Source organism: Merops nubicus, unplaced genomic scaffold, assembly GCF_000691845.1.
Source record: "Merops nubicus isolate BGI_N331 unplaced genomic scaffold, ASM69184v1 scaffold11019, whole genome shotgun sequence".
In the NCBI taxonomy this organism is placed as follows: Eukaryota; Metazoa; Chordata; class Aves; order Coraciiformes; family Meropidae; genus Merops; species Merops nubicus.
In genome coordinates, this window is record NW_008630206.1 from 72,505 (window position 1) to 84,924 (window position 12,420).

The following is a 12,420-nucleotide window of genomic DNA, read 5'->3' on the forward strand; positions in this document are numbered from 1 at the left end:
TTAGCAAACGGCATCAGCCCAGCACAAGATCAGACAGCCACAAGGGCTAGTGCAGGAGAGGGCTGAACCACTGTCAAGTGGGCACGTGGAAGAGGAAACTGAGAAGGGGAACTGTCAGCCTCCCAGTTCTCCAATCAGTTTTTCTTAAACACTCTACATAAATCCAAGTACTACAAGACATCACCACTGAAAAGACTCTACAATGTAATATTTTTCATTACGTATAATTTGTAAAGTCTTCATGCTATGTCAAATAGAGAAGCTACTTTAAAGGTAGAAATGTAATCTAAAAGTCACAACAGAAATTTAAAGTAATGACACTTCAAAGATGCCTGCAGAAAGGTAAAACTGAACTTCACACCACAGGGAGAACCAGGGACTTGGCCACAGACTGAAACTCCTCTGGTTTCGGTAACAGAAAGAGAAGCTGCCCCAAATAGCTACATTCAGAGATACTGGCTGTCACCTCTAACAACAGGTACAACTGAAACAACCCTACTGGACAAGCAGTAGCTCATTAGTTGGGTTTTGAAGCTGGCTGAACTACTGGGGGAAATACTAAAAAGCATGAACTTTGCTGGCTTACTTCTAAAACTTGATTTCATTACTGAACCTCTGTTTCAAAATGACTTGTTCTGCTTGGCTATCTTGTCTAATGACACCATACAGCAATCACAATCTGATACATGATAGACAATCAGCTTGTTGGTTACTCGCAGCCAGGCGTTTGCCGTTCATTAGTAACGTTCCAAGGGTTCCCATCAGAGCCTACAACCTGCTACATGGGCAATGTGTGAGTCCACGCCTGAAAAATGGATCTGTCAAACAGGCACTGAGGCTGCAAACAAGCTTCTCTTAGAAAAATGTTGAGTGACTTTGGCTAGAAGGAAGACAATGGAGAAAAGAGTACAGATGGTCAACTGAAGCTCCACCCGAGCATCATTTGTCAGCATGTGAACATCCCACAAGTGTATCAAAACCAAATTCAAACATGTTTTCACTCTCACACATGAAGAAATGGGAAGTTGTCACTCCCCCCTCCTCGCACTCAGCTGGTAAGATTTCCACTGCCCAAGATGACATGCTGCACATCAGCTGCTGAAAGAAGCTTCACATTTTAACCAAGGTGGTTATGCTGAAGTGAAGAAGCACCAACAGGTTTTCTACACAGATACCATTCCTCATCTTCATGTCAAATGACAGCTTGCAACATCAAAAGACATATAATAAAGGGGAGAGAAAAATATCTGAGATTACTAAATTTGAGAAGAAATACTGTGGCTAAGCAAGGTTCTCAAAAATATTCATCAGTGGTCAACTAAAACGTTCATCCCGCTCTGTCAGTCATCATCCTCCTTCCAAAATGTTAAGACCAAGTCCTAAAATTGGTATCTCCCCAATTACATACAGCTCAAGGATTACTCCACTCGGTTCTCACACATCATTAGAGGAATATCAACATCAACACCTTCACTTCTGGTACATATTCTCATTACTCTTCAGACTCAACAATTTAAAAAGCAAACAATGAAACCAAAACCAACAAACTGCCAAACACCATGTGTCCATCACCCTCCCCCAAAAACAAAACTGAAACACCCCCAAACAACCCAAACCAACAAACCTCCAAGCAACAAAGCCTGAATTGGTTTTACAGCTGAAGCCTCACAACAGATCATTCCAAGGTGGTTGTCCTTAGGATATGCCACAGATGGTTCTCCTTCCTACCACACTTCTTCATGACTGGCAGAGCTGCATTACTGATGTCTTTCTTTTTTTGCAAGTTATCTACTCTGCAGCCTCTGTGTAGGTGTTCTCAAAGCCACACAGTCAGTATAATAAGAGATGCTAGAAAAGAACAAACATTTCTGCCCTCACACAGTCTGGCAGGACATAGCAGGGTAAGGGACAGGAAAAAATTTCTACTTTCCTCAAAATCTCCAGAGCACCCACCATAGGTCCAAACAGGATTCAAACGTATTTTCTGAATCATTCCAACTATCCAATTTAAAAATCATGCTAAAATTTGCTTTAAAAAAGGTAACACTTTACAGAAATAATTATACATCTTTTGTAGGGGAAAAGGGGATTTAAATTCAGCTTGTCAAAAGTACAGCTCCCTCATTTAAAGGGGACAAAAGCCAACAGAAATGCCTTTTGCTTTACCTGCCATCCATCAGAATGCTTTTAACCATGGGAAGAGTCCAGCTGCACACCAGAGCATCAGGATTTTTCATGAGGGATCCACTCCCTTTCCACTGGAATAAAAGTGGAACCTGAGAGTTCCTGGCTTCTTTGAATGCCTTTGACCTCATAGAATGTGGTCCAGTATTTCTTTCAAGTGAACAGGAGACTTTCACCAAACTGTCAAGTATTTCTTTGTCACAGAGGGTTTTCCAGGGCGTACCTATACCACTCCTCACTGCTGAGTTTGGGACCTGTTGCTTTGTTTAGGGAGGGGGGGAATTTATCTGGGGGCAGAAACAGGAGCAAAGTCACATTATGGTTTTCAACAATCTTCTCAGAAATTATTCATGGTTCTGTACCTTGCTCTTAGTACATACATAGCCAATGTGAACCAATTCAGATCTCACTACTGCTCTGAATTACTCAAAGTGGGTAAGGTTAGCATGAGGCTTAACTTGTTAGGGTCTGTGTCATAATCTGAAGAGGTAACTTGCAAAACAAACCCTCTCCAAACAAAGATTAGAGAATTAAAATGAAAATATTTAACCACTCATCTTCTCTATTCTGCTTTTACAGTAGCTCTATAAAGAAGATGAAAAATAGATGCTCTGATTCTGGTACGAAGTACAGTAACTCAACTTGTGAGCAATTTAAAATTTTTGCAACTTTACCAGCCTAAATGTCTTTTTTCAAACCTGAAATACAGAAATATTTAAAGAAAACACTTCCATCATGTAATTACTATGCAATAAAGAGAACTATCTGTACCCCCTACTGATTAACATTACCAAAAATTTCTAAAATTAACAGTTACTTACTGCAAAGTTTAAATTTATCTCACACACATTACACTGTAACTGAACAACAAAATGAAACCGCTTTGTGTTTATGTGTAACTTTCCCAAAATTCCTAGAAGGAAACAGTTTCCCATGTTAGAAGGCCTGATAAAATGATTGCCTCTATTTAAAAATAGCTTTTAAAAACAGATTAAAGTTGCTATTGAAATCCAAGTATTCAAAATACAGCGAGGAGAATGAAGATCACTGTGATCGTTGAGGCAGTATTTAAAGACTGGAGATTAGCGTTATCTAGATGAGATAAGAACTCTGAACCTGGAAAAATAAGGTCATGCTATTACAGCTTCAGTTACCAAAAAATCCCCCGAATCACAAGTTTGTAAGCCACCAAAAGGAAGGAGGCTGGTGAAACAAAGTTAACATCAGCCATGCCCACTGGCAAGTGAAGCTGGAGTTCCATGTGAATGGAAGAGAAGCCCTCCCACAGCAGGATGTGAAGTGTCCCAGCCAGGGCCCACCCTACAACCCCTCCTGTTTCATGCCACAATGGGTGGTGGGAGCAGGTGGTATAAGAGACCTGGGTGAGTCTGCAGACAATGCCTGAGGGTGGGGTGCTCCACTGCAGGGATGGCACTCCAGAGGACCCAGAGAGACTAGAGGGGTGGGCCAACAGGAACCTCGTGGAATCCAGCAAGGACAAGGATGATGTCTGAGCCCTGGGATGGAGCATCCTCTGCATGGGTATGAGCAGTGGCCATGGGACTGGACAGCAGCACTGCTGAAGAGACCCGGGACTTTTGGTGGACAAGGCACTGCCTGGAGCGTGGTGCTGAAGAAGACCATCTGATGGCCTAAAGGAAACTGTGCTGCTATGATTTCAAAAAGTAATTTCAACTAGGAATCTGTAATGTTTACTCAGAACCATTATTATGAAGAGACACTAAAAACCAGTTAGCCTGCAAGATTATAGCAGCCACCAACTGTTCCTCCATCAGAAGATTCAATACTCATCTAAAATAGAAACTATCTTTAAACACAAAGCAGGCTTTTTTTCCTTCAAATCATTTATCTACTCTGCAAATCTCAGCAGCTCCATGGACTGTTCACTGGCCCTTAGGCCACGTGTCATAGACTGAGCACATCCATGGAGCTCCTCCTCATGACTCCATGTGATGTTCTTCTGGCCACAGAGCACATTATGGAGTGGTTTGGTGGTTTGGTGTGGTTTTTTTTTTGGTAAGTGAGAAAGTTTTTCAGTTTGAATGTCCAAAATCATGCAAAAGCTAAGCTGTAACCCAGTGTAACTCATGAGCACATTTCCAGAGCACACTGACAGCCTATGCTCCATGCTCTCAGACAGGAGATGAGGGCACGCTGAAGTGCTGAAGCTGCAGGAATTCTGAAACAGTCCTGACTGTGCTGCCTTCTGGCTCTGGCCCCCTGCCTGCACTACCCCTCAAACTTGTGCTTACAAGTCATCCCACCAGACCCCAGCTGGCACAAGCTAAAAGAGTATCAGGACTGCACTTGTAGTCAAGTGGTATTTGTGTTCACTCCCCAGCCTCATTTCACCAAGAAGTCCAGGAACAGTCGAAAGAGACAAGCCACAGATCATCTCTAAAGTATTCTTCAAATCTACAGTCAGTCATATATTTAAAAAACATAATAGCATCACTGAGCTGCCTTACTACTTGATTTTTGACCACCTCCTCCTCCATTTCTAAAAAGGGTGGATGTACCATCAAACTTAAAAAGTCGATCTGCCACAAAAAACTTTGCAACTTCAGTCATAAAAACTGACTATTTTCTGGTGAAGTGACAATATATTGAACAGATTCCATTTAGGAATAGAAGACAGAGTTAAAGCTGTAGAAAACCCACCAAATTATGAGCAATATAGATTCTTACTGCCAGTTTTGGAAATTATACAGCTACTTTTTGAAAACAAAGCCTCTAGATAAAATTAGAAGTCTTAAGTAACCTTTCAGGTATTAGCTTCAGAACAGCCTCATTTAGGCACGCAACAAAACTAGATTAGATGGCAACACCTACTGTTTGTAAATGCAAAATACAGCATTCATTTCCTTCATTTCAGCTTAGCTTATGACTATCTGCAAGTTCAGCAAATCAGGGAATTTGAGAAACATTCTTGGTCTTCCTTTTGACTAAGATCTAGTCTTTAGAAAGCACTGGTTCTACTTAAGTACTTTGTTTTGCAGTCAATTCAGTAACTAAAGGCAATGCTTCCCTCCTGTAATTAGTTAGAAAAGAAAAAAAAAAAGCTGGTATTTCTTAGATGCCCACTACAGTCAACAGTGCAGAAGAGTTTGCTTTTAGTTACCTCTTGGTTTCAGCATTTTGAATTGTCACCTAATTACACCTTCACATAAATCCTTAAAAAAAGAAATCTCATACCTCAACAAAATAAGGAATCTCAGAAGTTGGTACCCAGCCATTTAAATTACCTCAACAACACACAGCCTTCTTGCCAACTAAAGGTAGTCAACATCCTATGAAGGCCAAGTCTATGTAGTTTAATAGTTACTAACAACCCTTCTCAGTGAGTAACTCAAGGATAACGCTGAAATTAATTACAGTTTTGGACTGACTCTGCAGCCTGATTGAAACAGATTATCTGGCACCTACTTAACCAGAAACACCAGCAGAACCCAAGAATACCAGTACATTTACATTAGAACGTTTACAAGGCAAGATTTTAGAATTCAGCAATGCTTAATTCACCCTCAAAAATCTATGAGGCACTGAGTTGGCAACACACACAAGCCCTCCTGCTCTGCTGCTACACTGCAAAGTCACCAAAATTTTAGGTTACGCAGCTGTCACTCGGACCTCTGCTGGTATCAACCCGATTTTAAGTATGTCCCTCGCTGATCACCTCTGTTAGGAAGTTCCTACCCAAAAGCAGGAGCAGCACAGTTCATAAGGAGGACATAACAAAGAAAATTCCAGATAGAGGTGAAAGTTGCTATCCTGCTCACCTTTTTTTCACTGAGTCTGAAAATTGGATTCATTTGGGAGAACTGTGGAGCAGAAGAGAGAGAAAACAAAAAGAGGAGGTATATTCCTTCACTGAACTACCTAAAGGAACCCAGATTTTCGTGCCAACACCCAAATGACCAAAGAAGTGCTTCCCACAGACTCAATAGGTCCCATCTTAACAGCAATACTAGTGCTACCTCCAGCTGCTTCCAGCTGCAGAAACAGGTAGTCTTCCCACAAACACTTCCCTCATTTCCAAGTGTTTTTCAAATACCTCTAACCACATAACCAAAGATTCATGCCTCCAGTTAGCAAGAGGATTGTCTATTTTTTTCCCTAGCCAGACTCCTTGCTTCCAGTTACAGCTTTAACTAGAAGTTCAGAAGAAAACCACGACTGTTGACCTTTTTCATCTTTACTGTGAAACTGTTACAGTTATAACTACAATGGATAAACCCTTCTCTGCTCTCTTTCCACCAACATCTGAAGTATTTGATGTACCTTATGTACGTTTGGGATTCTTAGCCACAAAGATATGCAGTGTAAACAAGATGGCAGTAAATAGTCATTTTCTGTGGGATTAAGCCTAAATATGCTCTGCTGTTTGGCACTGTAGTCACAAACTGTTTCTAAGGAAAAGAAAAAACCTCCAGCAGCACACAGACAGTGGAGGGGAGAGAAGATAAGAGATGCACATCAAGTCACTGGCATCCAGTAACACTTCAATTTCCATATGGAAATAACAGGAAATAAGATGTGCTGAATTTTAAGCACCAAGGCAACAAAAACACATTAAGATTTCATCACACAAGAACTTGGCTGTAAAATTTGTAATTTTCTTGATCTTTTAAAAGAGTTCTCATTTTCAGGAACATCAGATAGCTAACAGACCATGTATTCTACCAAGCAGCTAAAGCAGACATTTGCATTAATCTGCTTTCTGTTAATTAAGTGGTGGAAATGCATCTCCCCTTCACCAAGAAATCTCTTCCACAACCAGGTTCTTTGTCAACCTCTCTCTCTTTACAGCCCACTTTATTATGATTATTCTCCAGATGATTTCCCAAGAAAAAGTACGCAGGGCTTGCTGCATCTTGGCTCCAAACTATATAGGTCTCTAAATAATTCCTTTTGCATCTTGTGTCCAACACATTTGTCTGTTACTAAAGATGACTACTACCTCTCAGGGGATCCAGACACTATACATATCAAGCTCATAATGATGATGTGAAATAAAACTGAATACCAGTTTGAAAGAGAACTAAGATGTGGGAGTTGAAAGCCAGGCATAGTCAAAACTGCAAGTGTAAATGGTTGGAAGAAAAGGTAAAATCCATAAGGATGAAAAACACTGGAGTTACAGTTATTTTTTCCCTACTACCTCAAACTAATGATATGACAAAAATGAACCCTTGTAGTTAAACAGGGAAGAAAAAAAATCCCAAACTATTTGTCTACCCTCATTTGCAAATCATTCAAACCTATCACCTAAGGAATTTCAGCCCTAGATTGCAGAAAGGTGAAGGGGAAAAGAAGAAATGGCATTCAAATACTTTCCATTAAAACCAGCTGGAAACTATTACTCACCACCGCAGTGATTACCTTCTTGCACCCTCCTGTAGCAGCAAGCAGCTCTCCCCTCACACAGAACACCCCTCGACAACTTACAGAGCACCCAGCATTTGAGTACAAACTCATTGCAGCTTCTCCTATGAGCAAAGATTGGGGCTGAAGGGTACATGGGCAGATAAACCCCTGACAGCAGCATCTTTCAGGAAACATGGGTTAAGCAGAGCTCTACCAGAACCACACTCACGGTGTAATATTGCATTAGCACAAGTACAGCTATTTTTCATAACCCGGCAGATTTAGTCTTGTAACTTGTTAAGTATTAACAGATTACATAGAAACAGTAACAGAATTCTGATCTGTAATCAAAGTTGTAACATCAACACGGAGCCATGAAACTTTGTAAACTACAAAAAGCTTACATCTGTGTAACAAATTACCTGAAACAATCTATGCCTGAAACCAGTACTGAGAAGAGGACTTCGAAGCCTATTTAGTAGCCACACCAGCAGTGCTGGGCTATTGCCCAGTGATAAACTTAATACAAAAAAGTGTACCCTCAAAAAAAAAAACCAAACAACCTTGAGCAGGATTTTACTCTAAACACAGTACTAAGTCTGAAGTGTTTTATTGCTCTGCCTGTGCAATAAAGTGATTAGAGTTCAACCACAATCATGGAGAGCCAGCAGAGAACATACCAGCAGAGATAATTTCACAAACAATACTCTTAAACCTTTGGCAGGATTTTCAAGCGCAACTAAATTAATAATGACAGGACAGTCAATTTTACTCTTGCAAGGGGGGTTTTTGAAGGAAAAAGTATCTCCTCCCACTCCTCAGTTCCTTCAGAACACCCAACTATCCAGCTTCTGAAGCTGTAGCGTTATCTTGGGCTTTACAGTTCTAGCTAGATTTTTTTTTCCTTGGAGGACGAGAACTAAGTTTAAAAAAAATCATCTCCTTGCCTCACAACGATTATTATTGGGAGAAAAATGAATTAAAAATCACAGATGAAAACACTTCCCGTGCAGTGAAAATGCTACTGCAGCTACAAACATATCTTTGACATGCAATTTCCTTCAGCAGAATTACTTAGGACTTTCCAAGTGGCTTGAGAATGATCTAGCTTTAGGAAAAAAACGACCAAGATTTTTCTGATGCACTTCCTTTTGCTTACATGATTTTTATCATGAGTTCAGCTTAAGAGTGTTCTGTCACCTGTGGGAGATTTAGAGCTTTAGAACTGTTTGATGACTGACCACCCAGGTACCAAGAGCAGAGCAGGTAGCACCGAAGAGATGATGGTTTGGGAAATAGGGAGTTTAAGAGTAACAGAAGGAACCAGGAGATATTAAGAAGTACAGCAGCCTGTACTGCTACAAAACAGGAGGTTTTGGTCAAGGGAAGGTCTCTACTTCCACATCTCCCACATTTTCATCTGCACAGGATACACGTTCTGAAACACCACAGAAAATTATGGAAGTAGATAATTCTCTGTTCCTGAAATATCATAAAGTAACTCAGCAATCACAAAACCTAGAGGACACAGCAACGCACTTCCTTGGGGGATGGGAGAGCACAGATCATATCTAAGGAGAAGTGTTCTTTGAAGAATGTGCCATTTTATTTACTGTTTTTCTTTAAGCTCACCTACAATCTTGCCTCACCTACAGGAGAGGCACAAGAAGCAGATGCAGTTCTTCCTAAGTATTTTATCATCATTTCAGGATCTTCTGTTCCTTGTGAAGTCAAAAATACACACGGGTTTACATAAAAAGTATATTAGAGAGCACATGGGGAACCTTGACCCAGGCACTTTGTTTTCCTGTTTAGTTGATACACATTCATCTCACTCTCGAGTTAGTACAGACGGGTGCAAACCTACATCCACTTTTATCCAAGCATCTGCAAATAATTTAAAGCATAATAAGATAACACAGATGCTCTTTTTTCAATTATCTTAGTCAGAAAGGGGCAATGTTTTCACCCCTTTAGCTAAGATTATTAGATTCCCTAGAAATCCTTATCCATTTGAAGAACATTTACAGGATTTCATCCAGCAGTTTTATAGAGTAAAATAAAGTGCCTCCAATCTAAGGATCACTTCTACATCCACCATGTAGAAAAAAAAAAAGCCCACAACATTTTCACCTATTTAAAGAGCACTACTATTAATTGGCTATGTAAACAACTGCAGAAAAGAGTTGCATATAAAAATAAATTATCAAAGAAAATGCACACCCCCACTCACCGACACACACACTCAAAAGTATCTGGAGACTGCAAAGTGGAGAGAGAAAGCAGACATCTTCACACCTGAACTCAGGGGTTTCTTCAGGCAGTGCCAATATTCTTAAATACACAGACTGGGCAGACTTTTTTCAGACAAAAGACTGAAAAAAGAAACTCCTTCTGACAATGATGTCATAATCAATTGATCAGGTATGATTCTGAACTGAAACAAGTCACAGTTAAGAGAAGAAACACTGCTTATCCAAATGCCTGCACTTTGTGCTAAAAGCTTACATAACCTTCTAATTTTGCTCATATAAACAAAAGCTTACTGTTGAATTTATTTATCTTTAGACCTAGACAAGGAGCGTAGATTATCTAAAATTTTAGGTGAGTGGAAAATAGTTTAATAATTGTTAAATACCGGAACACTTAACGTGCAATACTGGAATAACCACCAAAACAAAGTCATTAACATGAGAAGCAGTCCCAATTGCAGCCAGCTTCCTGCTCATTTAGCAAAGATTAATTCTGTCTTCACAGGCAAGGGAAACATTCATTTCACCTTACCAAGCACGACCTGAGCAAGAAATGATAAGGAAAAGATGGCTTTTGATGCTTAAGCGTTCCTTTTAGTAACTGGGATAGGTGATGTCAACAAAATCACTAGTCTGTGCTCTAGGCAAGAAGATTTTAATAGAAGGACAGGGAAGGGAGAGACAGACATGGAGAGCAGATGGCACCAAGTCTTTCAGGAACTGTCAGTGGTGGGGGGGGGAAGGTTCCCTACAGAAAATATTCCTGAATTAAGAGGAATGTTGCTCGAGTAACTTAAAAATAAGGTATTAGGAAAAGATGAAAGCCGTGTCTTCTACAGCAAGACCAAACTGTCAGAAGAAATCGAGGTTGCTTTCACGAGAGGAATAAATAGTATATTCTAATAAAAAGAAAAACCTCTGCCTGTCCTTAACCTGCTCGGTTATTTATCTGGTTAAAACAGAAAGGATTTGGGGGGTTTATTTCTGGCAGCGCTCGCCATTTCACAGCACATTTAGCGCACACGGAACTGATCAATACCGCTACAGACACAAGACTAGACTATCCATTTACTAACCGCAAGGAAACGTCCTGTTCAGCAAAATCCTGTGCATTACAAGGCTGGAAACTTAAAAGGCATTGTTATACGGCTCTCATTACTGCCTTACACCGGTTACACTGGAGAGCTGAGCACTCCTCTGCCAGCTTTCAGACCGAGGAACAAGGGCAAGAACGCTAAAAATCGTGTTTAAACCTTCGCAGAGGGCTACACACACTCCAAGCCTAAGCGCAAAGTGCCAAGCTGCCCTGGAAACTAACGCAAGAGACATCGCACACCTCAGAAGAGGTTTTTGTGAAGCTGCTGGAGCTTCAAGCAGAAGTACCAACAGTTCTCCCAACCACTGGTTGCTACCAGAACAATCCTCCTGCCGAAACAGCCTGGGGAAGTCCTCACTCAGGACTCGGAGCTGGCCTCCCAGCCCAGCTTCTGCTGATTTCGGGAGAAAAGCAGTAGCGGTTTGGGTTTTTTCTTCACTACAAGGCGGTGATGTATTGCGTAACGAAACACAAAGCCCTGCTAATTATTGTTTAGAAACTGAAAGTCTGCCTTTTCAGCCTAATTCCGTGCGTACATCTATCCAGGCACACACCCCTCGCTCGCATTAAAGGACGAGCTGATGCTGTCAGAGCAAATGCCTCTTTCCAAACTAATGAAGCATTAATGAAGGTTGCCATTCGCCAGTGAATGGTCCAGAATAAGGGATCTAATTGAAGTAAGGAGTATTTCAGACGAGTTATTAAAAAAAAACCCAAACAACCAAGCAACCACCACTAACTGCATTGCTGGATTACGGTAGGTGACACTAGGTGGTTGTGTCTCCACATTTGTTCCACACAACTGATCTGAAATCCAAGCGCCGCACGCCTTTGAAGTGCTCCCGGTGTATACTGTTGTAAGGCTAACGCTGAAAACAGCTTCTGCCTTTGCCATCCCCAAGCACTTGTCCCCTGAAAAAGGTTTCTCCTCATTCACACTAATTGACAATGTTAACCTCGAGCTTTCAAGTGGTGACCCCAAAGCTCTACGTGAGAAAACCAAGAACATTCACTTACCTGAAGAACAAGAGATAAGAAAAACAGCGAACGCCAACTTAGTAGCAGCTCCCATTTTCCAATGCTGTTAAAACATTTAAGTGACTTTAAGTATCCAGTTTTCTCGGTCCTGCAAGCTGGAAAACCTCCCTTAAAAAAAGCTGAACCGTTATAAAGCAATCTATAGCAACATTTCTGCAGCAGATAAATGTTCATAAAACAGTAAAATCTGATTTATTTAGACACTGATCTGTCTCCGGCTCTTTCTAGTGAGAATCCGGGTTGACGGATGGATGTTTGGAACCGCGTTTCAAAACACACGTGTCATTTGGCTTCTGTACAAACGGTGGCAAAATTTAATTCATAAAAGTATGCTACGAATCCACTTTAAAAAAAAAAAAAGTCAACGATTAAGCTGCTGGACACGACGAAGTCTCTGAGCACACTCCAACTTTGCTTTTCCACATCAAGCTCCGTGAAGCAGCAGCATCCTCCTCCGTGGGT

General features: G+C 40.8%; 1 protein-coding gene across 1 annotated transcript in view; it reads right to left on the reverse strand.

Moving 5' to 3' along the window:
* ACVR2A (activin A receptor, type IIA) overlaps nucleotides 1-11,992 on the reverse strand; it is a 63,843-nt gene extending 51,851 nt beyond the window's left edge. Inside the window, exon 1 of the mRNA XM_008947193.1 lies at nucleotides 11,938-11,992. Coding sequence (XP_008945441.1) covers nucleotides 11,938-11,992 — 55 coding nt within the window. The remainder of the gene's footprint in view (nucleotides 1-11,937) is intronic.
* Between the last annotated feature and the right edge of the window lie 428 nt (nucleotides 11,993-12,420).